At 42.0% G+C, this 27,630-nt stretch overlaps 1 protein-coding gene across 1 annotated transcript in view; it reads left to right on the forward strand.

Moving 5' to 3' along the window:
• The window catches only part of LOC122564415 (genetic suppressor element 1-like), a 374,593-nt gene that overhangs the window by 35,317 nt on the left and 311,646 nt on the right, over positions 1-27,630 (forward strand). The window contains exon 2 of the mRNA XM_043719243.2: positions 7,276-7,353. Coding sequence (XP_043575178.2) covers positions 7,276-7,353 — 78 coding nt within the window. The remainder of the gene's footprint in view (positions 1-7,275; positions 7,354-27,630) is intronic.

Raw genomic sequence — 27,630 nt, forward strand, 5'->3', positions numbered from 1 at the left:
AATCTGCTAAATCAGGTGAACAAATTATACATGCACTTGGATTGGTCATGGTCTATGTTCATTTAAAGGCAGTTTGACTTTGTGGCTTTCCAGAGGCACAATTCCATCCAAGCAAAGTTAGCCATAGGATAACATAACTGCTATTAAACAGCAGCATAACTCTGATCTTAACTCTGAGCAGAAATTCATCAAATATGAACTAGAATTAGCAGGAATGTTGCCCCAATCTTGGCAGTGTGGGTCTAGCTGAGCATGCCCATGGTCTGTTGCCCCTGAAGCAGGTGACCAGGGTTGTTGTTAGGCAGAGCAAAAAGGAAGTTGATGCCAGGAACCAAAAGAATGATACCCAGCATTCCAGAGAGTCATCACTGATGAGAAGATGCTAGAAAAACTGGAAGGTCTGAAAGTGGATAAATCTCCTGGACCAGATGGGCTACACCCTAGAGTTCTGAAGGAGACAGCTGAACAGATAGTGGAGGCTTTAGTAGTGATCTTTCCTAAATATTTGGGGTCAGGGAGGGTCCCGGAGGAAATTGCTAATGTAACACCCCTGTTCAAGAAGGGAGCAAGGCAAAAAATGTGAAATTATAAGCCAATTAGCCTGACCTCAGTAGTTGGTAAGATATTGCTGTCCATTCTGATTTCTGAATACTTGGAAGTGTATGGTAAGATAGGGCAATGTTTCATCATGGGGAAGTCATGCTTGACGAATCTGGTAGAATTCTTTGAGGATGTAGTCAGTAGGTTAGACCAAGGAGGGCCAATGGATGTTGTCTATCTAAACTTCCAGAAGGCCTTTGATAAGGTGTTGCACAAGAGATTGTTCAGTAAGATGAGGGCCCATGCTGTTTAGAGGCCAGATATTAGCATGGATAGAAGCTTGGCTGTCTGGCAGAAGGCAGAGAGTGGGGATAAAAGGGTCGTTCTCAGGATGGAAGCTGGTGACAAGTGGTGTTCCACAAAGGTCAGTGTTGAGACCACAACTTTTCACTTTATACATTAATGAGCTGGATGAAGGAACTGAGGGAATTCTGGCTAAGTTTGCAGATGATACAAAGAGAGGCAGAGGGGCTGGTAATATTGAGGAGGCAGGGAGACTGCAAAAAGATATAGATAGGTTAGGAGAATGGACAAAGAAATCACAGATGAAATATAACGTGGGAAAGTGAGAGGTCAGGCACTTTGTTAGGAAGAATAGAGGCATGGATTTTTTCTAAATGAGGAGAAAATTCAGAAATCTAAAGTACAAAGGAACTTGGGAGTCCTAGTCCAGGGTTCTCTTAATGTAAACTTGCAGGTTGAGTTGGTAGTTAGGAAGGGAAATACAATATTGTCATTCATCTCGAAATATAGAAGCTGGGATGGACTACTAAGGCTTTATAAGGCTGTGGTCAGACCACATTTAGAATATTATGAACGATTTTGGGCTCTACACCTCAGGAAAGATGTACTGACCCTGGAGTGGGTCCAGGGGAAGTTCACAAGAAAGATCCCAGGAATGAAAGTCTTAACATATGAGGAGTGTTTGAGGGCTCGAGGACTATACTTGATAAGTTTAGAAGGATGAGATGGGGATCTGACTGAAACTAACAGAATACTGAATGGCCTGGACAGAGTGGATATTAGGGAAGATGTTTCCATTGGCAAGAGAGATGAGGACCTGAAGGCACAGTCTTAAAGAGAAGACTTTTTAGAACAGAGATAACGAGTAACTTCTTCAGCCAGAGAGTGGTGAAACTGTGGAATTCATTGCCGCAGAAGGCTGTGGAGACCAGGTCATTGAGTATATTTAAGACAGAGAAAGATAAGTTCTTGATAAGGTTATGGGGAGAAAGTGGGAAAATGGGGTTGAAAAAACTATCAGCCATGATTGAATGGTGGAGCAGACTCGATGCGCCGAATGGCCAAACATCTGCTCCAATCATCTTATGGAAAGCCCAGTGCACCGGAAGTGAGGAGGGGAGGTATGGGCATTCTTTGTGGGGTCCAGTGACCAGTCCTTGCTGGTAAATGCTGAAAACCGGAGCAGATGTAAGTTTAAATATTGTACTATGACTGTGTAGAGTTTCAGAAATGCAAGACAGAATCCAGCTTCTCAGCAACCTGGGCTATAGCAAGACCAGTGGTAGAACTAGGTTAGATGTTTGGCGAGACCAATCTTAATGTCAAGATTGCATCATGTTCATTTTTCTCAAGCCGATGTGCCGTGATTCTCGTTAGACAACAGCAGGTTTACCATTGATGCTCAGTATTGCCTGTTAAACATCTTGTTAACAGGTTAGTTCAGAATGGGTTCCAATCTTACCAAACTCACCAAACAAATTAGCCATTGAGAAACTCCGACATGGAAACCCAGAGCAAATTCTTGGCAGTTTCAACTCGCTGCTTGTTCCAACGACCTCCATGTTGGACGCTGGGTGCCAACATCTTCAGCACACTCCATGGGTACCAGTCAGATGAATCTGCATCTGTGAACATCGGCATTTACCACTGGGGAATCCACTCGGTGGCTGACTCTGCTCTACCTAGGTGGCAAGCTTGGACCAGGCTGGCATGGTTTGATGTCATTGATCCCATTTAGATTTAGATTAGATTACAGTGTGGAAACAGGCCCTTCGGCCCAACAAGTCCACACCGACCCGCCGAAGCGCAACCCACCCATACCCCTACATTTACCCCTTACCTAACACTACGGGCAATTTAGCATGGCCAATTCACCTGACCCTGCACATCTTTGGATGGTGGGAGGAAACCGGAGCACCCGGAGGAAACCCACGCAGACACGGGGAGAACGTGCAAACTCCACACAGTCAGTCGCCTGAGGCGGAATTGAACCCAGGTCTCTGGCGCTGTGAGGCAGCAGTGCTAACCACTGTGCCACCGTGCCGCCCATTGCTAGTCCTCAGGAAAGAGGAAATCCCAGTTGTGTACCATTCCATCCAGCAAGCAACCCCCACAACCCCGGTACTCTGTGCGTAAAGTTGGGCACCAATTTCCCCTTATCACCAAGGGGACAAATATCTGAGGTAAACGTCAGGAGTCAAGTAGGGAAGCTCTGGTCTGACAGCTCTTATCCAGTGCGCAATGGCTCTTTAAATATGGCTGCGAGCTAAGAAATACCAGTCAATTTCGGGGATTTCTAGTGAGTGGCAAATTGCTCCAGGAACAGTGTGGCAAGTCTGGGTTGAATTCAGATATTATTCTTATCTTGAGGGCTCAAATGGCATCACATAGGGTGGATTTGGTGAGATATGGAGAGAAAACTCACTTGGCCTCAGGGCGAGAATGGCTCCACTAATCGCACCTCAAGAAAACTGTAACACCTCTTAGGGTATTGATGTAATATATTGGGTGTGTAGATGGGGGTGAGGCAGGATTTTATAAAACTGTATCGAATAAACTGTAAAATGGGATACAGACTCAGATTTACCCATTTTGTGCTTCTTTATGTACTTTGTACCAGTGCAGTACATACATATGAACCAAACTAAGATGGTGATGAGTAGGACTCCTGAACCAGAGCTCACCTGCTCCATCTGTTTCTTTCCTGTATTTTCTCTGTCTTTTCACATTTTATTCCCTTCTTACATCCTACCCTCTGGGAGCATTGTCAGCAATATCCATGGACTTCTGCCCTCGGGATGGACTCAGACACTCCGCCCCTCAGGATGGACTCAGACTCCCACCCTTGGGATGGACTCAGACACCCCGCCCCTTGGAGTGGACTCAGACACCCCGCCCCTTGGAGTGGACTCAGACACCCCGCCCCTTGGAGTGGACTCAGACACCCCGCCCCTTGGAGTGGACTCAGACACCCCGCCCCTTGGAGTGGACTCAGACTCCCCGCCCCTCAGGATGGACTCAGACTCCCACCCTTGGGATGGACTCAGACACCCCGCCCCTTGGAGTGGACTCAGACACCCCGCCCCTTGGAGTGGACTCAGACACCCCGCCCCTTGGAGTGGACTCAGACTCCCCGCCCCTCAGGATGGACTCAGACTCCCACCCTTGGGATGGACTCAGACACCCCGCCCCTTGGAATGGACTCAGACACCCCGCCCCTTGGAGTGGACTCAGACTCCCCGCGCCTTGGAATGGACTCAGACACCCCGCCACTCTGGATGGACTCAGACCCTGGCCTTTGAGTGGATTCAGAATCCCGCCCTCGGGATGGACTCACACTCCCTGTCCTCTAGATGGACTCAGACTCCCACCTCGGGATGGACTTAGACTCCTAGCCTTGGAGTGGACTCAGATTCCCCACCCCTCTGGATGGACTCAGACTCTCCCCCCCCTGGCATGGACCCAGACTCCCCGCCACTCTGGATAGACTCAGACTCCTAGCCTTGGGGTGGATGCAGACTCCTGCGCTCGGGATGGACTCAGACGCCCCGCCCCTGGGGATGGACTCAGACTCCTGCTCTCCCAATGAATTCAGACTTCCGAGACTCCCACACTCGGGATGGACTCAGACTCCTGGCCTTGGGGTGGATTCAGACCCCCACCCTCAGGATGGACTCAGACTCCCAGCCTTAGGATGGACTCAGATTCCCTGCCCCTCGGGACGGACTCAGACACCCCCCCATCGGTATGAACTCAGACTCCTCCCCCCACCTGCGTAGACTGGACTCTTCCCCTCAGGGTGGACTCGGACTCCTGGCCTTGAAGTGAAACTTGGCACAGTCTGGGTCAGAATGACTGTTGTTCAGAACTCTCATTTCTCTATGAATAGATTAGATTACATTACAGTGTGGAAACAGGCCCTTCGGCCCAACAAGTCCACACCGACCCGCCGAAGCGCAACTGTGGGAGGAAACCGGAGCACCCAGAGGAAAACCCACACAGACACGGGGAGAATGTGCAAACTCCACACAGTCAGTCGCCTGAGGCAGGAATTGAACCCGGGTCTCTGGCGCTGTGAGGCAGCAGTGCTAACCACTGTGCCACCGTGCCGCCCACAATAAATCTTTCTGATTTATTGCTGGAGCTTTTATTTTGTTCTTTTTCTTTTTTTCCCCCTAAGAATCTGTACTTAAGAATCTGTAGCTAGGCACCTTGGTACCTAGGATGGTGCTGTAATTGGTGATTTGTGAAAGTTTCACTGTACTCATGTGAGTACATGTGACAATAATGCTAAGTCTAATCTACTAACTCCAACCTGTGAGCAAAGGGAATTTAAGATGTACAAATGTAGAATCTTTTAAGACAGCAATAATATTGAGGTATTTATGCAAACATGATTTCATAAAGATCCCACTGTTGTGAATGTCTATATTAATCTGTTATATGACAGCCATTCTGCCAAGTCCAATAATATGTTATGAGGATTACAATAACTGGACCTGCTCCTGCATAAGCAGCACAAAACCTCCTCCTTAGATTTTACTAATGTTGGCTATCCTGCTGGAAGCAAGGGAATGAAAACAGATGAGAAGGGTTCAGCTGCTGAGCTCCAATATATAAACCAGGAGAAAACATAAAATCTGCTACTCTGGGTTTGACATAATCATTACATTGTTAACTTCAACAAAACAAATCGAATAGATTTCCAGTTCAAATCCTTTGTTTGGTTACCAACACCATTTAGGATTTTCCTTAAATCCTCATTAGACCTGGATAATCAGAGGTATTGTCGATATTTATTTTCGCATTTGCAATTTCAAGGATTCTCTAAAAGGCCACACTGATTATTATCATTTTACTGTTTCTCTGTAATCCTCTAATCTTTTAACTTCCTGCTGATGTGAGTTCCACAGTCTGTCTTAAGTATTTGTACTTCTGCACTCATCAGTCAAAGATGTACTTTCCAGTGAATTGAATGGGTAGGGAATCACAAGCCAGTGAGCAAAGAAGCAGAAAACCTCAGTTGTTCTATTTTCTTGCATGTGGTAATCATAAATGAAGCATGGATTTTATCTCCCAGATGGGAAACTGTGGGAGAGCTGCTGAACTTTCCACTGTGGAATCTCTGCGGGAGTCTTGACCTGATTATCATTGCACAGTTAGTTGGCCACACAAAACAACTGCAGAGTGACACCTAGCAAACTACAAGTGTGTTTCAATCATGTGGTTTAGGTTGAGTGATTGCTAAAATTTTGCAGGGTTTCACCTTTGGAAATGAGGGCGAGTCTGTTAGGATGGAGGCCTAGACATTTCTTGGAGGATACAGGGGGGTACTCTTGTCCCTCTTAATCTCCCAAGGAAACTTTTTTCCCTAATCAACCAATTGGATGCATCCTGTAGACGCTTGACATGTCTCAATGATTGAGGGCATAATTGGCCAGTAGCCTCTGAAAACACTTTTGCTCTGTTCAGATGGAGTGAAGTTCACCTGAATACTCTGATATAAAATCCTGAAATTGATGTCCCAATTGGCCGCTAATATAGGACCTACATGTGACTTGTAGTGTGTTGTGTTTTTGTTAAGGCTTTCATGACAATATTTCTATTAATTGTATCTTGTTTTTGATAATAGAGTTAATTAGGTTGATTAAGTCCTTGAGGTTTCTGAAGTGAATTCAACTTGAAATAAGAGAATAAAATAAATTAAACTCTTGCCCTTCTTTGTAAAGAAAAATCTCTTGTTTTAAATAAGCTTTTTTTAAATTGTAAATATTCCTTCTGCTATAAGTACCTTTGAATAGGATCTATTTTAATGATTGACCCCTCCTGTGATATCGATTGCTGTTGTGTTTTGGATTTTTATGCTAAATAATAAGTTCCCTAAGTTGACTTCATGTCCTCAATGAGCTGAATGCATTTTTTTCTGCAAAATATCTGGTTAAATGATAGCAAGGCCTATTAATTGTAAAAGAAAACAGTAATTCTGTACACCAGCTACTAAAATGTATCACATCTTGTCGTATGCAGACGTCGATCAAAACTTGGGCTCGAAACCAATATATAAAGTTTTATTCACCTAAGACAGACGAGTGAATAGTAAATACTCGGGTTCCCTCTAACCATCAGGATTTTAAAATGCAAATCTGCGTCTTGTGCTGTGGAACATATCGGAGCCTCAGAATTCATCCAGCAATTCCATTATATAACACAGAGCTTAATGTACAAAGCTCTGCTCTGACTGGAATGCAGATAAACTAGATGGAGCCCAACAAAATCTGTAATTGGGCACCCCTGAGAGCAGTCTGACTGGGTCTAAATCTCTCTAAATGCTTGATAGTACCTTGTCTACATGTATAAATATATTACCTATACATACTTGAAGATAGAGAACCATAAAGCAATAGTTAACTGCATCTTTCCTATCTGCATTAGATCAACAACTATCCATGGAAGACTGCGTGCCTGGCAGAGGAAAGTGGGTGAAAAAGAAGTATGTGCCTTTAGTAAAAGGTAAATAATGCAAAATATACCAACCAATCTTCTGACTTGAATATTGTAATTATCAACAAATTCTTTGAACTTGGCATTTCTCTACTCAAGATGCTAATCAAAAGACTAAGAGAAAATGAATGTTTATGGTACCTACTTTGGAATAATTTACTTTCCAACATTGTCAGAAATTAGCAGAGGAAGGGATGCTTCTTGTTATGGACAGCTGCACTGAAACAATAGGATAAACTGCCACCAATTTTCTTGGCTGTTGGCAGCCGAGGTGCCAGCACCTGCTGCCTGTGGGGAAAAGCCATAATAAAAGTTGCAATTCGCAATTTGTAGACAACTACCATCGATGAACACACTACAGGTGGAGTTAATTACTGATTGCTGTAGGTGATCTGAAATTCAGCACACAGTGAAAATGTTAGAGCTTTCTCAGGTAAAGTTTATGGAGAAACCAACCTTCACAAAGTGAACACAGTGCTGATGCCCCTCCATCGTTCTGTTGAGTCTTAATAAGAGAACTGTAAAGGAGGATGACAAGGAACACAGAGAATAACAATAAAAGGGAAAGTAATGGAAGGCCAGGAAAAGAGAGAGAGAGAGAGAGTTTCCCAAAAGAAAGGCAAAATTGCAAATGACCAAAAAGGGCTACTTTATCAAGTCCTTGATAAAGTTAGTCACAGTGCCCTCAACAAGAGAGGTGAGAGCTGGTTATTTGCTCATCCTTATATAGGCAATGAACACAGCACAATGTTACAAAAGGAAAAACAAAATTTGCAATAAAATTGAAAAAGAAATAAAAGGCAGAATAGCCTCATTTTGGAGGTGGTTCTTGGCAGTTTTAACATAGTCACTGAGATGTATCAGTACTGATATCTTTATGGAAGAGAGAACATGAATAATCATGTTATAATGTAGAGACTGGACATTACCACTGCTGAATGTCTAGGGTTACCTGAGGCTTTGAAGCACCTGCTGTTTACAATCTGTCATGATCAAACACTCCTGCCTTCAAACATCTGCTGTTCTATTTACACAGTTTATGCTTTTAGGAATGTGTGAAAACCTGGTTAGCAAAAGGGATACCTGACCCTGAGAGTCAGTGACTAATTCAGGCAAACTTGCTGCTCCCAATACTGCAGATTTCCAACAATTGGGAACTGAAATACTTAACCCATACATTTCTTAATACTCATCTGCCTCTGAGGGTAATTACTGAATATTCTACAAAAAAATCTGGAATAATGAATAATGTTAATATTTTCCTATTATTTCATTTTTTTTTAAAAGATGAAAGCTATTATCATGAAGATTTCCATGTAAAAAAGCCTCAAATCGTAGTCTTTGGCTGGAGAACATAGTTGCAGTACAATGATAGCTGGAATATTTCACAATTTTTTGTGCCCATTTAATTGGAGTGAATTAGAGCAGTTTTTGACAATATATGATTGTTGTTAGCATCAGTCTGGAGTAAGATTTGTGATAAGAGTGACTCCAATTTAATAACTGAAAACTGTTTATATTGTTTGGGTATATATCAAAACTGGCTTCATTTTTCAGATCTAATGTCATACCTCTTGACTGTTAGCAGTTATTAGTTGGACTTTAGGAAATACACAATTGTCCATTAACGATTCACTGGTGGTAGTTTTTGGGTAGGAAGAGCAGCTTTATAGCTATTTTGATGCAACAGTATTTGCAAAACATGGTACATTTTGTAGTTATTTATCTCTGCACTTCATTTCAGTTTTTGTCTAACAATATGAAATTGCTAGCATAGAAAGTTGAATAAGATCTATATTCAGAGCAGATTAAATCTTAAAACATGACTTAACCAAACAAGGTTAAGATACTTTTTTTTTTAAGAAAAACTGCATTAAACTAACATTAATTTGTCATTCCACTGTATAAGTGGCTCTGAAAAACTACACATTGGCTCAGGAATTTTATCTTGAAGCACAGCATCAGTGACATTCCCAATGGAGGCAGCTTTAAAATTTGAGAAGCCACACTTTTCTTTGTGAATAATTACACCTGGGTAATGGGGACATGGTGCACTTATAGTTTTCTGTTTCAAAATATCGGAAATGACCTTTAATATTATCCACTTTCCAGACCTATTCCCCTGTCACTTATAGCTCAGAGCAGTGGGGATGAAGCTGAGTTGACACTTTTCCTGGGTTATGCACAGGCCATGCACTTTCATTTGCAGGTCAGATAACAGATGCCATGTGTGAAATGATTATTTGAAAGATGGCTAAAAGGGAAAAGGTTAAATAGTGCACAACATAAATGTTGACAAAATATTACCAACATTCAGAACAGACACTGTCATTTATAAATTACCAGTTTGAAGTTTGTAAATTTGCTCGTGTTAAACTTTTATGTCAGTGACTGTTAAATGGTATTACATAGCAAGTAAGGCTAAAATATATGCAAATAGAACATTGGAATACTGATTACAACTATAACAAGTGAAGTGCTGTAGTTTTTCAAATAGTGTTCTTCAAAATAAAACAATATAATGCAGTAACTCTTTCAGGATTTCTGTTTCAGGAAATTCTATTACATTGATTACATGTAAAATGGTAGTAATTTTCATAGGCTCTTTGTAGTCATTTTCAATGGACAGAAAATCCCCCTCTATGTACAAAAACATAAGGGACTCCACAAGTTTAATGTAGGTGTGAAGCCAGAACTGCTTTCCACCACTTCTCAAGTAAAGGGTAAATTTTGGCTGCAGTGCTCTTGCCATTTCAGTGAGAGGTAATTCATAGTGAGGAAGTACGCAATTTTGTGGTTTGACATCTGTCACAAATCAGGAGTGGTTTGTTAAAACCGTTACCTCCAAATCAGCTGTTTAAAACCAAAACCAGCAGAGCAACTTCTTCCTTCTGAAAATTCTCATTATCCCAATGCTGCCGGTCCAGGTTCTGATGTCATGTTTGGGATGTGGTTTTGCTGTTCATGCAGCACTGGTGCTAACCTAAAACCATATTCACTATTTTTATGCAGTTGGAATATGACAAGAGAGCATGGCTCACCTACAGCTGGTAAAGTAGCAACAATGTCAGGAAGAGTCCCTTTGTTGGCCACTTCCCTGGGCTCTGAGCAGGAAGAGTGTTCTCCACTTTCCCTAACATTGAAAATGCCATGGCAACACCAAGACAACGGGTACTCCAGCCCTACCTTCCTTCACTCTTTTACAGGCACACCCTAACGCACCCTTTCCAATCCCCACTGCAAATCTAGCATCAGAATAGTGGTAAAATCCATCCCAATATTGTCTAGCAAATTATATTATAGATGGGAATACTTCAGATCATTCCCTACATATCAGTATCAAGCAAATCCATATGAATGGCTATGCTAATCCAGTCTGGGGTCAGAGGAATCATGATGCTTTACAATAACTAAGCATTGTGATGTATTTCAACTCTGGTGAACTTGTAAGGCAACTAAGAGTGACCTGAAAGGACATCGCTGAAATGAAGTGTAACCTATTACATTGCAATTTGTTAGGAACATTAATTTAGGAACAATACGGTAAATGGAAAAGTCCTGGGGAAAATTGATGTACAGAGAGATTTTGGTGTTCAGATCTACTGTACCTGAAGGTGGCAACCCAGGTCAATAGAGTGGTCAAGAAGGCATATGGCATGCTTTCCTTCATCATGTCATATGCCTTCTTGACCACTTAATTGACCTGGGTATTGAGTTCAAGAGTTGGCAGGTCATGTTACAGTTGTATAAGTCTTTGGTTCGACCACATTTGGAATACCGCATACAGTTCTGGTCGCCACAGTACCAAAACGATGTGGATGCTTTAGAGAGGGTGCAGAGGAGGTTCTCAAGATGTTGCCTGGTACGGAGGGCGCTAGCTATGAAGAGAGGTTGAATAGATTAGGAATATTTTCATTAGAAAGAAGAGATTGAGGAGGGACCTGATTGAGAGGTATAGACAGGGTGGATAGCAAGAAGCTTTTTCCAACAGTGAAGGATTCAATTACTAGGGGTCACGAATTCAAGGTGAGAAGGGAAAAGTTTAAGGGAGATACTGCTTGGAAGGTTCTTTACACAGAGGGTGGTGCAGGTGGGCATGATAGCGTCATTTAAGATGTATCTAGATAGATACATGAATGGGCAGGGACCAGAGGGATACAGATCTTTAGAAAATAGGCGACAGGTTTAGATAGAGGATCTGGATCAGCACAGGCTTGGAAGGCCAAAGGGTCTGCTCCTTGCTGTAATTTTCATTGTTCTTTGTTACGTAAAACTTATCTTAAATGTAAAGATTTTTGAACAGTTTGGTGATACGATTGCACAGTCAATCCCTTCATTACACATTTCTCTGTTTGTAAAAGATCAAACTTAAGTTAATATTTAAACTTCTTGAATAACTTTGAAGTGCAGCCAGTGTTGTTTTGTAGGCATGAGAACTAATGGACTTTATCAGAAATGTACACTTGAAAAATCCTTCTTTTGTTCCATGGGGTAAAATTTATTGAAATGTTTGGAACCCATCAATGATGGGAAAGGATTGTCAGCAACATGCACAGTTGACTAATGGGACTTCCTCTGGATTTCACACAAGTCAAGCCATCACTAATCAGGTCTTTGGTTCGACCACATTTGGAATACCGCATACAGTTCTGGTCGCCACAGTACAGCCTACACTCCACATGCTCAGAAAAAAGTAAAAAATGCTTTTAAGTTATAAATCTGGGCAATCCCTTCTATGCCAATTGGTGGTGTCCTAGTGGCTCTTTTCTGTCTGAAAATGAAGAAAGACTTGATCTATGCCATTGTAGGTCGCCTACATTCTGTCAGCAGCCTACACACCCACTTGGTTGATCTGCAGACAGGAAAAGAGGAACAGCCTCATAAAATGACTACTAATTGACTACTGAAATGTTTAGATTTACCCCCCACCAACCCATTGTGGCAGGAAGCTTTTTTGAAGACAGTTCTGCTATCAGTAACATTTTGCACCAGGGGCCTGGCTGGAGATCTTCTCTACCATAGTTCCCTGCAGTTTAACTACCACATCCACCCTCATTACACCCCTGCCTCATGCAGGCCTCCTAAATCAGGCTTTTGAAATCTATTGCACTGGAGGTGTCACGGAGTGTGGAGGATGAAATTAATAATGATACTCTTATTAATTGAGGTCACATTTATTCATTATCTGTTGGGAACAATTCTAAGGGCAGCTTTTTCCAATTTTCCAGATTATTTTGCATTCTTCTACACATTTGTGACTTACATTCAGAAACTAATTTTTATTTGAGGGCTAACATTGATGGAGAAACTTGGATTCTTCCAGAATGAAAGATAATTTAGAGAGAACATCACTGAAGTGTGTCTTTTTTTTGCTAATGGCAGAGCTCCACCTTCTATCTTGCAATTAAAAAGTGCAAGATGGTGGAGCCGGAAGCAAATACTTTTTGAACTGGGAGACATAATTTACAGATTTGGAAGAAATCTTGGCATATCAGTGAAAGAATTGTTGAAGACATATGCGATCTGCGTTGGTAGAATTTTGCTTTTGAAAAGTAAATCACTTTAATTAGTTCTCTTGCTCTGGAGGTTTGGTCAAGTTGGTACCAGTGAGTCATCCAAATTGGCACTTGTGCATGCTGTAAGAGAGATGACCTGCTGCTGACCCTGCAAACTCTGTCAGGAGTGGTTTTATTCTGATTTACAAACAATTTAATAGTGGAATAAATAGAAAAACTGTGTCTGTACAAATCCTACAAGAATAAAAGCAAAATAGCTCATTGGGACCAAATAGTAAATAAAAAAAAACAGAACGCATGAAAAAGCTGAAAGAGACAAAGAAAAATCCAGAGAGGAATAGGAAGTTAAATAGAGCAGTAAAAATATAATTCAACCACAATAGCAGGGAGGCAATCAGAAGAAATTGCAAACAAGTTTGAAGTTGAGGTTGATTAACAAGTAATAAATATTATGTATAATTATTTGATCCAAGTATTCAAACAGAACAAATGAGCAACAAGCTCTCTGTAGTCAAAGATATTCCAAATAAAATCAATTAGTTTGTTACAAACAAAATGGAAGCCCCAGAAAGATGAATCCTCATTTGATTATTGCAGTGTGCTAAGGGAGACTCGGGAAGAGATTTGTGAGCCTGGGGCTTGGAGTAAAATAGGAAAAAGCCCATATTCAAAAAGAATGACAAAATCGAACCAGATAACTATTATCAGGAGTAAAAGTTAGCCTTATCTACACAGCAAACCTAGTGGACAGCAAGAATCAGAAAGCTAAGATCCCAACTGACCAACTTCCTTGAATTTCACTTGGAGTGATAACCCAAGTAGAGTGTGGTAAGTGCCATCGCAGACTTTACTTCAATTTCCCAAAGACTTTCACTGAGCAGGCTACTAATTGAATTCAAAACTGTGTTTACCCAGGGAATGGATTGGAGCTTGTCTGAAGAGTAGGAAACAATAATGAATTTGCGTTCAAAGAGTTTGTTGAGAGTTGGAGGAAAACTTTGATGGGGTGCCATAGATCTTAACACTGGGCCCACATCTCTGAATTAAGCAAAACACTATAGCCATATTATCACTGAGGAGAAAAATTGATACTTCAGCCCATTTATACAAAAAGCTGTTGGGCCTGTAGCCCTCTATCTCATACCCTGCAAAGAATGGGGTTTCTCATGCCACTTTCTTATCTACTCACTGAATATCTACTGTGGAAAACCTGAGGAGAAATGTGATATACCTTGAAAGTAATTCTTCTTGGTCCATTTTTCCAGTTCATATTATCTGTTTTGACACCCTTTGCTGTTCAGCATATCTTTTCCAATCACCGGAACTGCGCTTTTTATTATTTGCATTTTTTATTTGTTTTGCTTTTTACACAGATTTTGCCCCATCAGTTGTCCTTGGCAGGCTTCTGGTTAACTTGGTTTTGTATCACATGTAATAAAATTGTAGGGCAGTTCAGATCAAGTGGCACAAACTCTGTAGTTATTTAACACAAACATTTGCAAACGTGTTTCTTGGAAATAAGAAACAGGGAATTATATAAGATAAAACTGATAAGACACATTGGAACCAATGACATTGGAAGGGAAAAGGTTGAGATTCTGAAGGGAGATTACAGAGAGTTAGGCAGAAATTTAAAAAGGAGGTCCTCAAGGGTAGTAATATCTGGATTACTCCCAGTGCGACGAGCTAGTGAGGGCAAGAATAGGAGGATGGAGCAGATGAATGCATGGCTGAGGAGCTGGTGTATGGGAGAAGGATTCACATTTTTGGATCATTGGAATCTCTTTTGGGGTAGAAGTGACCTGTACAAGAAGGACAGATTGCACCTAAATTGGAAGGGGACTAATATACTGGCAGGGAAATTTGCTAGAACTGCTTGGGAGGATTTAAACTAGTAAGTGGGGGGGGGGGGGGGGGGGGGGGGACCCAGGGAGATAGTGAGGAAAGAGATCGATCTGAGACGGGTACAGCTGAGAACAGAAGTGAGTCAAACAATCAGGGCAGGCAGGGAAAAGATAGAACTAATAAATTAACTGCATTTATTTCACTGCAAAGGGCCTAACAGGGAAGGCAGATGAACTCAGGGCATGGTTAGGAACATGGGACTGGGATATCATAGTAATTATAGAAACATTGCTCAGGGATGGGCAGGACTGGCAGTTTAATGTTCAGGATACAAATGCTACAGGAAGGATAGAAAGGGAGGCAAGAGAGGAGGGGGAGTGGCATTTTTGATAAGGGATAGCATTACAGCTGTACTGAGGGAGGATATTCCTGGAAATACATCCAGGGAAGTTATTTGGGTGGAACTGAGAAATAAGAAAGGGATGATCACCTTATTGGGATTGTATTATAGATCTCCCAATAATCAGAGGGAAATTGAGAAACAAACTTGTAAGGAGATCTCAGCTATCTGTAAGAATAATAGGGTAGTTATGGTAGGGGATTTTAACTTTCCAAACATCGACTGGGACTGCTATCGTATTAATGGTTTAGATGGAGAGGAATTTCTTAAGTGTGTAGAAGACAATTTTCTGATTCAGTATGTGGATGTACCTACTAGAGAAGGTGCAAAACTTGACCTGCTCTTGGGAAATAAGGCAGGGCAGGTGACTGAGGTGTCAGTGGGGAAGCACTTTGGGGCCAGCAACCATAATTCTATTCGTTTTAAAGTAGTGATGGAAAAGGATAGACCAGATCTAAAAGTTGAAGTCCTAAATTGGAGAAAGGCCAATTTTGATGGTATTAGGCAAGAACTATCGAAAGCTGATTGGAGGCAGGTGTTCGCAGGTAAAGGGACGGCTGGAAAATGGGAAGCCTTCAGAAATGAGATAACAAGAATCCAGAGAAAGTATATTCCTGTCAGGGTGAAAGGGAAAGCCGGTAGGTATAGGGAATGCTGGATGACTAAAGAAATTGAGGGTTTGGTTAAGAAAAAGAAGGAAGCATATGTCAGGTATAGACAGGATAGATCGGGTGAATCCTTAGAAGAGTATAAAGAAAGTAGGAGTATACTTAAGAGGGAAATCAGGAGGGCAAAACAGGGACATGAGATAGCTTTGGCAAATAGAATTAAGGAGAATCCAAAGGGTTTTTACAAATATATTAAGGCCAAAAGGGTAACTAGGGAGAGAATAGAGCCCCTCAAAGATCAGTAAGATGGCCTTTGTGTAGAGCCGCTGAAAATGGGGAGATACTAAATGAATATTTTGCATCAGTATTTACTGTGGAAAAGGATATGGAAGATATAGACTGTAGGGAAATAGATGGTGACATTTTGCAAAATGTCCAGATTACAGAGGAGGAAGTGCTGGATGTCTTGAAATGGTTAAAAGTGGATAAATCCCCAGGACCTGATCAGGTGTACCCGAGAACTCTGTGTGGGAAGCTAGAGAAGTGATTGCTGGGCCTCTTGCTGAGATATTTGTATCATCGATAGTCACAGGTGAGGTGCCGGAAGACTGGAGATTGGCAAACGTGTTGCCACTGTTTAAGAAGGGCAGTAAAGACAAGCCAGGGAATTATAGACTGGTGAGCCTGACCTCGGTGGTGGGCAAGTTGTTGGAGGGAATCCTGAGGGACAGGATGTACATGTATTTGGAAAGGCAAGGACTGATTCGGGATAGTCAACATGGCTTTGTGCGTGGGAAATCATCTCTCACAAACTTGATTGAGTTTTTTTGAAGAAGTAACAAAGGAGATTGATGAGGGCAGAGTAGTAGATGTGATCTATATGGACTTCAGGAAGGCATTCGACAAGGTTCCCCATGGGAGACTGATTAGCAAGGTTAGATCTCATGGAATACAGGGAGAACTAGCCATTTGGATACAGAACTGGCTCAAAGGTAGAAGACAGAGGGTGGTGGTGGAAGGTTGTTTTTCAGACTAGAGGCCTGTGACCAGTGGAGTGCCACAAGGATCGGTGCTGGGCCCTCTACTTTTTGTCATTTACATAAATGATTTGGATGCGAGCATAAGAGGTACAGTTAGTAAGTTTGCAGATGACACCAAAATTGGAGGTATAGTGGACAGCGAAGAGGGTTACCTCAGATTACAACAGGATCTGGACCAGATGGGCCAATGGGCTGAGAAGTGGCAGATGGAGTTTAATTCAGATAAATGTGAGGTGCTGCATTTTGGGAAAGCAAATCTTAGCAGGACTTATACACTTAATGGTAAGGTCCTAGGGAGTGTTGTTGAACAAAGAGACCTTGGAGTGCAGGTTCATAGCTCCTTGAAAGTGGAGTCACAGGTAGATAGGATAGTGAAGAAGGCGTTTGGTATGCTTTCCTTTATTGGTCAGAGTATTGAATACAGGAGTTGGGAGGTCATGTTACGGCTGTACATGACATTGGTTAGACCAAGTCTGGTCTCCTTCCTATTGAAAAGATGTTGTGAAACTTGAAAGGGTTCAGAAAAGATTTACAAGGATGTTGCCAGGGTTGGAGGATCTGAGCTACAGGGAGAGGCTGAACAGGCTGGGGCTGTTTTACCTGGAGGTCGGAGGCTGAGGGATGACCTTATAGAGGTTTACAAAATTATGAGGCGCATGGATAGGATAAATAGGCAAAGTCTTTTCCCTGGGGTCGGTTAGTCCAGAACTAGAGGGCATAGGTTTAGAGTGAGAGGGGAAAGATATAAAAGAGACCTAAGGGGCAACTTTTTCACACAGAGGGTGGTACGTGTATGGAATGAGCTGCCAGAGGATGTGGTGGAGGCTGGTACAACTGCAACATTTAAGAGGCATTTGGATGGGTATATGAATAGGAAGGGTTTGGAGGGATATGGGCCGGGTGCTGGCAGGTAGGACTAGATTGGGTTGGGATATCTGGTCGGCATGGACGGGTTGGACCAAAGGATCTGTCTCCATGCTGTACATCTCTATGACTCTATTATGGGGTTGGTGGAGAGGAGGGTTGAGGCCTCTGCAGAATTTGATTGGAGATGATAGGCTCTTATGTCACTGTTAGTTTGAATATAATTGTAGTGAATGGACAAAACAGTTTCGAAGAGGCAATTTTTCTGAAGATGAACCCTTGTAATTTAGACACGCAAAAAGGATGAGAATGATAAACATAGTTGGTTGGCAAAACAGAACTTGAGAATTGCTGAATAAAGGACATGCAATGGAAGCTTTCATCTTGGAATTCTCAGGACAAATGCAAGAATACCAAATTTTGAAGGGAATAAAATGAAAGGAAAGTTGTTCATTGATTGGCAGATGGATTCTGACTGACAAAGATGTTACCATGAGGAATGCACTAAGGGACAATTTTTCCCTAAATTTTGCTTACTTAAAAAAGGTGCAATGTTTGGACAGATTTGAAGAATGATGTTCCTGAGGGAGGAGCAGGGGGCTCCAAAAGTTTATGGTTTCAAATAAATGTTGGACTATAACCCAGTGTTGTGTGATTTTTGACTTTATATTTGAAGAAGACAGGGCCCAACAATCCTCAGCATGCTGAACAACTGGGTTAAATGATTAGTTGGGTTTGCAATGGGGCTCACTTACATTTGCTACAAGTTATAGATATATGCAGAGCCCTATCCTCTGCAAACAGAAAGCAGATGTCCAAGTATGAAACCTTTTACAATTAAACTAAAGCTCATTCCCTAATGTATGTAACATCTTGACCAATCAGAATTGACTTTATTGAATTTAAACAAAGGCTTTGGAGGCAGAGGGTGGATAACTGCTCCCTGGTGCATTCTCCATGGCAATGCCTCAACCAATCAGAATCCACTTTCCAACTAATCAACATCTTTTCTCTCCTGTCGTATAAATTGTAGCTCCCTTTGAAATTCAGTATTCTTGTCTTCTGTCAGATGATTGCAAGATGAAAAGATGTGACAGCAGTTCTCTTTCTTCAGTAATTTTAAAAATCTCTGAATTTGAAATCATGGTGTTAAAGGGAATGAAACTCCCACTCTATTTATACAGAAGAAATATGAAACAATTCATAATGTATAACAATAGCAACAGAAAATGCTCTTTTTCAATATATTGGCAACTTAAACTTTGTAGAAGAAATTAACTTGCAGATTTCTTCAATTCAAAAGGATTTTGCCCTTCGATTTATGTGAAGGATTGATCAATACCACATTAGCCATTACAACCACTAACTGTCACAGTTCTTAACTATGCTATAGTGGTACATCAATAGATGTAAAGAGAATAAAGACACAAAACTGAGATTCAACTGGCATATGGAAGATTTTTTTTGACCTTTAAGCCAACACTTAGGACATGCAAGGTATAATTTAAACTAGTCTTTTTTGTATGAGTTCTCAATGTCAATCAGGAATTTTCATACTTGTGGACATTACTTCCACTTCAAACAGCTAATGGATATCTAAATTGCTTAACATGTGCCTAGACACTCTTTCCACCCAAAAATATTGTTGTGAAGAAAAATCTAACCATATTTTTAATGAGGAAGCTGTCAACTATGTCCATTCCTGCCTGCAATGCACAATAGTTCCCAAAACCTCCTACAGGTAATTGATATATCCCTTCCTATGATACCAATTTAATATTGGAAATTTAATGGGATGCCAAAGGACACTGGAAGTATAGTTGTAACCAAGATACTGGGTTTATTCAAGGCTAATTACTGAAACTGAGAAGGTAACAGTGTTTGTATGTTGGAAGGATTAGACTGAGTCATTGTGATCTTATGTCCCTTTCATGCCCTTTATAGATATTTGCTATCACTTGAACAAGCTTCACCCACTTATAGAAAGATAACTAATGTACTTGGCTTCAGATTGCCAACAATCCAATTGGCCATTAGCAATGTGAGAGGGTAGAAAATACGTACAGTGAACAACACATGCTATCGTAATCTATCTGCCATTATTAAATTTTACTGAACACTTTTAACCGCTGGAGGATGCTGAATATATTGAACATCCCCACATTACTTAACACCATTTCCATTATATTTTGCTGCAGCTGTTTACTCTCAATAAAATCAAAGCAATGAAATTATACTTTTTATTTTTGGATTTCAACTGGTAAAATGCCAATGGCTGTCATTGTGTGAGAAGACAAAAACTCCCATCAGCTACTGCTGCACCATTTTCTCGAAAGAGTATTCAAATATTTAGGCCAAATACTAATTTTTTTATGTTCACTGTAGAGCCCTAGCCTTTGAGTAAGGAATGTTCTTTCATGTCAGCTCATACAAAAAAGCAAGAGTTCAGCTTTTTGTCTGACAGTCAGACAACCGAAAGATAATGATAAGCTGAACCTCATTAATGTTAGTAATAGCTAAAAGGTCCTTGAGGTCATCGAGCACAGAGAAGGGAAAGTGCTCAGAAGTTTTTGGAAGGAGCTGAACTCCTTGACAACTGGCAGCTGCCTGCCAGGGAATGCCACAGCATGGAAGTGCTGGCTTAGCCTTTACCTTTGACCCAGGTGAAAGATACAAGCTCAAGTCCCTGTTTTTCTCACTAAAATAAAGAATCGCTTAATCTGTCTGGCAAAAAATGAAAAGGGAAAGAGGAAGACTGAAAACAAGGAACGGACCACATTTGTGAATGTATTCCTTCACTCTGTTGCCAAATATCAGCAATTTTAAGTCTAAAGGTTTTGAGATGAAAACACAAGCCAAAATAGATCTTGTTTTAAGGTGTTACAAAATGGAATTTTTTCAAATCTATTGGTAATATAATTGTTTCATAATACTCTACATTACATTGTGTGAGCTATTTACAATCACAATGCAGTGTAATAGAGTTTACTTATACTTAACTATCACTGGAATTAATAGAGCAGACAGAGGGCTGAATTTTCACCCTGAGGCAGCGGTGGATTTGGAGATGGGTGTGCAGCAACCTCTCGTTTGACATGCTAGTCCCCTCCTCTGGCCTATCTTTTTATGGAACTCATTTCTGGGGGGTGATGGCTATCATAACAGCAGGTAGCCAAAGAGGCCAATTGTGTCAATTAGAATACTCTACCACCTTTTGGATTTTCCAGAGATGGATGGGGCTACATCCCCCTCTACCTTCCACTTGTGACTTCTGCATGTGCATTGCCTAGCAGCAGGCCAACAGGGTACCAGATACAAATTTTGAAAAGCACTTTGAGGGCTACTGCAATGGACAGAAGCCATCTTTTGCAGGAGGTACCCCACTGCAATGACGGCCTGGCCATTGTACATTTTGTGACATTTGCAAGTCCAGAGAAGATATTGTTATTGCAGTACCTCACATACAGCAGCAGCATCCTCCTTTCTTGCAGAGGCTATATACAGAAACCCTCATAACATTTAAGAGGCATTTAGATATGCATTCGTGATGCCTCAGCATACAAGGCAACAGGCCAAGTAGTGGAAAATGGGATTGGAATAGTTAGGTTCCAGCAGAACGCCACCACCAAACACATCTGCCTCTCACTCTCCCTGTCTGCATTTCGCAAGGTCCATTCCCTTCCGGACACCCTTGTCAATACATCAATGACCACCAACATCACCACCCCATTCCCACAACACCTTCCCATGTAACCACAGACTGTGCAACACCTGCCCCTTCACCCCCCTCCAAGTTCCCCATCCAGGGGGCAAAACAGTCTTACCAGGTGAAACAGCATTTCACCTGTACCTCCTCCAATCTGGTGTATTGTGTTTACTGCACCAGCTGTGGCCTAGTCTACATTGGAGAAAGCAAACACAGACTGTGTGACTCTTTACGAAACACTTCCAGGTTGTACACTCCCATAGCTGGTCATTTTAACATAGCAACCAGCTGGTATGCCCAGTTGTCTTTCCTCAGAATGCTGCAGTGTTCTAGCGACTCACAGCACAAACTGGAGGAACAATCTTCAGACTAGGCATTTTACAACCTTCTGGACTTAATGTCGAGTTCAACTCTTTCAGATTGTGAACCTTTTCTTCCCTTCCTTTTAGCTTTACTTATTGCATTCTCTGTCACCATGTCCTCTCACCCCTCCCCCCCACCCCCCCACATCAGTTTCAATGGTCTGTAGGATTCTATGACCATTGCTTTAGATCTTCCAGATAGCCATCTCCAGCTTCCTGGCTTGGAATTTGGCTCACTTTCTTGATTGGGACCCTGGAACTAAAAGTTAACTCAATAATTCCCCCACACAGAGACAATTTCACAGAAGGGTGGGAGATATTAGATTTTCTTGATGCCAAAAATAGGAAGAAGTGAACATAGCAGGTTTGATGACGGAGGGGCACATTTAGTCATGCAGTAGGGTGGTGGGTAGAAACTCCACTTCTACCACAATAAATGCCCAACTAAGGTCCTCATCCCACCAACTTTGGTATTAATCCAGCAGTGTGCAGTGATATCCCATGCAGAGACCACAACAAGCGAACCCATTGCTTGCGGATTCTCTGGCATGGTCTTCCATTCAAAGGGTCACGGCCAAGGTTGGAGGGCTGTATCGATTTCTTTCCAGCCCCACTCCTCCACTGGTCAAACAGAATGCTTGGCTATACCCAATTATATATTCTCTAACTGTGTCTGGTTTAGTATTAGAAACAATGTAGTCTGTTCCTTTCATCAACTCTCTTGTTCTTTCAACAACAACAAATTAGTTCATTGCAAAGAAAGCTTACTCAAACAAGCTCACAAATATTATTGTTAAGCTTTAGACTGTGCAGAAATAGGTTTAACTTACATTTTAGCATTCTAAATTTAACATGGGGCAAAAAAGGGTGACAGGCAAGTGATTATCGAACACCCCACAGATCAAATCAACTAGCAAAGGCGATTAAACAGATCCACAGATTTCTCAGCAACTCCCCCGGATGTTGGTGACACTGTGGGTCATCAAATCTCATTAACTTTTGCAAGGAATTACAATTCAATGACCTGGCTTTGAAACTCCTCAAAAGCTGCTCAGTCATCTATCTTCAATTATTCTTGTTCAACTGGGTTTATGCTGTCCTGGATTCTTGGAAATTGACAAACTTAGTCATAAGCACAACTCCAGCTTTTTTACAAACAGTGAACTTCCCCAACCCAGTGCTGCCCTTTGGTTTTAAACAAACTCTAATCTTGCTCAGTTGCACAAAGCAAGTTATGTTTGTGGGCTTTGAACACCCAGAGTCTGCTGCACTGAACCATGAACAGCACAGTCTTCTTCTGAGCCTTCACAGCTTCTCAGGCCTTTTGGGAGCCATGACGCCAACATTGAGCGGCTTACTAACTCCTTAATAACTCCTAGAACTTCTACTTGAATTCTATCAGCACAGAGACATCCAACCATGCTTGTCTTCCCACTGAGTTCTCAACTATAGATTATAATATAGGAGCAGAATCAGGCCATTCAGCCCATCCAGTCTGGTCCACCATTCACTCATGGCTGATATGCTTCTCAACCCCATTTCCTGCCTCCTCCATGTAGCCCTTGATCTCCTTATCAACCAAGGACCTATCTTTGTCTTAAATATTCTCAATGACTTGCTTCCACAGCCTTCTGTGGCAATGGGTTCGATAGATTAGCCACCCTCTGGCTGAAGAATTCTCAGTTCTAAAGGGCTGTCCCTTCACTCTGAGGATGTGTCCTTGGGTCCTAGTGTCTCCCACTGGTGAAAACATCTTCTCCCCACCCACTCTATGCAGGCCTCTCAATATTATTTAAGTTTCAATGAAATGCCCCCATCATCCTTCTAAACTTCGTTGAGTACAAACCCAAAGTCCTCAACCACTCCTCATATGACACACCTTTCATTCCCAGGATCATTCCTCTCTACACGGCCAACATATCCTTCCTTAGGCACGAGGTCCAAAACTGCCTACAATATTCCAAATGCAGTCTGACCAGAGTCTTATACAACCTCAGCAGTACATCCCTGTTCGTGTATTCTAGCCCTCTTGAAATGAATGCTAAGATCGCATTTGCTTTCCTAACTGTCAACTGTTTACTTTAGTAGAATCCTGAACCAGGACTCCTAAGTCCCTTTGTGCTTCAGCCTTTCCCCTTTAGAAAATAGTCTTTGCCTCTATTCTTCCTACCAAAAAGCATAAAACCTCACACTTTCCCAGATTGTATTCACTTCTTTGTCCACTCTCCTAGCCTGTCCAAGTTCTGCAGCCTACCTGCTTCTTCAGCATTATGTGTCCCTCCATCCACCTTTGTGTTACCTGCAAACTTGGCAATAATGCACTGAGTTCTTTTGTACAGATCATTAATGTTTAACCTGAATAGTTGTGGTCCCAACACTGACCCCTGCGGGACTCCACATGTCACTGGCTGGCATCTGAAAAACACCCTTTTATCCCCACACTTTGCCTTCTGCCAGTCAATCAAACCTCTATCCATGCCAATACCTTGCCCTTAACATCCCTTGGGCTCTTATTTAGCCTCCTTTGTGACCTTGTCAAAGGCCTTCTGGGAAATCTCAATAGACCACTTCCACTGGCTCTCCTTTGTCTAATTTGTTCATTCTCTCTCTCCTCAAAGAATTCTAGCAGGTTTGTCAGTCATGACCTCCCATTGTCGAAACTGTGCTGATTCAGCCCTATTTTACCACGTCCTTCCAAGTACTTCCTAATCTCCTTCTTAATAATGGACTCGAAAATCTTAACAACAATCGAGGTCAGACTAATTGGCCTATTATTTCCCATCTTCTGTCTTCCTCTCTTCTTAAACAGTCCCCCACCCCCCACCCCGCTTTGGGGCCTCCCTGACTGCAGTGATGCAGACTCAGTGCAGTATAGTTGGCTTTTCATAAATACAGCTTAACAGTTTTTTTTCTGCATGGCTTTTATTTATTTCTCTTCTAAGATTTCCCTGACCACTCCAACTACACAGAACGCAATTGCCCTGAACAGCACGACTAATACACACACTCTACAACCTGGAGTCTATGTTAATCCCCATCTCTTTGTATGTCTCTGTTTCTAACTAACTGTGACCCCTAAACTGTCCCAAGTGACCTAGTGAAAAAAATGCAACTAGCCTCTCCCCTATCTCTTGGCAGAATTGCATGTAAATAAATTTGGAACAATCAAACTTTAAGAAAACTCTGTACTCCCAAATGTTAGAATGTTGTCATTTTCACATAACTTGGTTTACAGAAATAATTGTACGCAGCAAACAGAAAGGGAATTGATCACAAACTCAGAGCCTGACTGATGGCCTGACATTGAGAAAGGGTGAGGAGTTTGTTACCCACTGTAAACCAACTCTGTCCCTGCTGCCAACTTTCTCTCCTTACCCCCAACCTTTCAATTCCCTCTCCCACCATCCCTCACCAATGTCCTGGAGTCCAACAATGAATCTGGGCCTCTGGTGCAGACATTGTACTGACAGCAGCCACCACATGTCTAATGGTTCTGTTGTTCAGTAGAGCTCCCGCCAGGCAGGACATGTGTGTCTGAGGTCCTCGAGGCTTGGGGAAGGCTGTGAATGGCCACACAAGTGGCTTGGAATGTGGCCAGTCTTCCCAAATTGGGGTGAATCATGCTCTGACTAACTCTCCAGCTGGCACATGAGATATCCTTCACCTCCAGTAAATGCATCCATAGTGTGAAACTATGCCTTAAAAACAAGGAAGATCCCAGCTACAAAAGCCAATCAATTAACTGATCTTAGACACAACTGTCTCTGGCCTTAGTGCCCCTGAGCTGGGAAGGAAAGGGTATCTGTCAAGATGCCCATTTTGATTGCCATCTGTGAATTTCTTCTGGAAAGTAACTGTAAGGGTGTCTCTTAAGGTCTGGAATGGGATCAGCTGTTATGAACCCTATGGCAAAATCCTGTATAAATGCACTCTGCGTTCAAGTGAAAGATGAACTTACTGCACCTGCCTAACTAGACATCAGCTTGAGTAACACTCGGGACAGGCTGCATCCACCTCTGATCATATAAAGGAGGAGAGATATTCAAATAATCAGTGCAAAGAAGAGCTATGAGGCTTATCCCTAGTGCCAGGCTAATACATCGATAACAAAGGGAGTCTGACCTGTGAGACTTTCAGCCTGGAGAGGATCTACCTACGAAGTATATAATGGAAGAGATTAATTGGAAATAACATTTTAAGTTAAACTGAGAATAGGATGAGGGGAAATAGGTTCGAGTTAGCAAAAGATAATTTCAGGACGTTTGTAAGTGCATTCATCTTCCAGCAAGAGATGGAATAAAATACTTGGAGGCAAAGAAACACAGAAACAAATAGGGGAGTGCTAGGGTCTTTCAAGATAGAATCCCTACAAGGTAGAAGTAGGCCATTCAGCCCACCAAAGCCACACTGACCCACCAAAGGACATCCCACCCCCTAGCTTATCTCTATAACCCTGCATTTTCCCATGGCTAATCACCTAACCTATGCATCCCTGAACACTATGGGCAATTTAGCATAGCCAGTCCACATAACCTGCACATCTTTGGACTGTGGGAGGAATGTGTAAACTCCACATGGAGAGTCACTCGAGGTTGGAATCCTGCACAGGTCCCTGGCACTGTGAGGCAGCAGTGCTAACTACTGAACCATGTTACCACCCTGATGGTTGGATCAAGATGGTTGAAAGGGCTTCATCATCCATGTATCGTGAGACATTATGTCTAACACAGTATGGGCATGGACTGGGTAAATAGACAAAGTCTTTTCCCTGGGGTGGGGGAGTCCAGAACTAGAAGGTAAGAGGGAAAAGATATAAAAGAGATCAAAGGGACAACTTTTTTTTATGCAGAGGGTGATACGTATGTGGAATGAGCTGCCAGAGGAAGTGGTGGAGGCTAGTACAATTGCAACATTAAAAGGCATCTGGATGGGTATATGAATAGGAAGGGTTTGCAGGGATATGGGCCAGGTGCTGGCAGGTGGGACTAGATTGGGTTGGGATATCTGGTCGGCATGGATGGGTTGGGCTGAAGGGTCTGTTTCTGTGCTGTACATCTCTAGGACTCTATGACACTGTGTATTGAAAACCCTCTGATGCAACATGTATAATACCTTAATGAAGAGATTTATAAAGGATGTTTACATAACGAAAGGGAGTAAGCCTCCAGTAAATATTTTATTTGAAAAGCTAACAGTAATCCAGGGCCAATATTAGTTATGTTGTTTTGCATTATTCTCGTTTGCAACTGACAATAGAGTACTTTTCTCTCCTTTACTGTTTATTTCCGTTCAGGGTACAGAGGTATAGAAATAGGCTGAAGACAACGATTGTGCTGCATATATTGTCTGTAAAATGCTAAGGATTGGAACACATTATGAAGTGATTTCTACGTTCCCAATAATACTAAGCCATTTCATTAGACTTGTCAATATGGGTGGCCTGTGATGACCTTAAGTGTTTGTGTACTGGGTCTGTAAAGGTTGCATGCAGACTAACCCGAAGACCCAGCTTCATGAGGCCTGTCACAAGGGCCTGTTTTGAGTGAGGCGTCAGCAGTATCGCCCAGGAGGGAGTTCTGCAGAGGTTTGAATGAGCGTAAGGTAATTAAGTTTCATCAGAAGCTGTCACAGAAATGCCTGCTCTAATTAACACAGCACTTGAGAATAGTAAGAGCCTGTTTACATAAAGAAGTGTTAATGCAGTATAAAGCGTCTCTGCTCCTGAGGAGGGCAGTTTAGCAGCTGCTGTTGACAGAGTATTCCAGATTAGAAATGTCACAAGAACAAAGCAGTTTAGAGCACAAACTTCACAGGAAATGATGAAACAGGCCATGCAAAGGAGTGTTGGCAGGAATAACTAGTGAAAAAAGGTACAAGTTGGAAATGATGGTCCAAACTCTTCTTACGTACTTCAAAATGGAATTCAAATTTGGACCAGTGCTGGT

Source organism: Chiloscyllium plagiosum, unplaced genomic scaffold (assembly GCF_037043375.1).
Source record: "Chiloscyllium plagiosum isolate Xiang-an unplaced genomic scaffold, Cpla_swu_hap1 HiC_scaffold_34, whole genome shotgun sequence".
In the NCBI taxonomy this organism is placed as follows: domain Eukaryota; kingdom Metazoa; phylum Chordata; class Chondrichthyes; order Orectolobiformes; family Hemiscylliidae; genus Chiloscyllium; species Chiloscyllium plagiosum.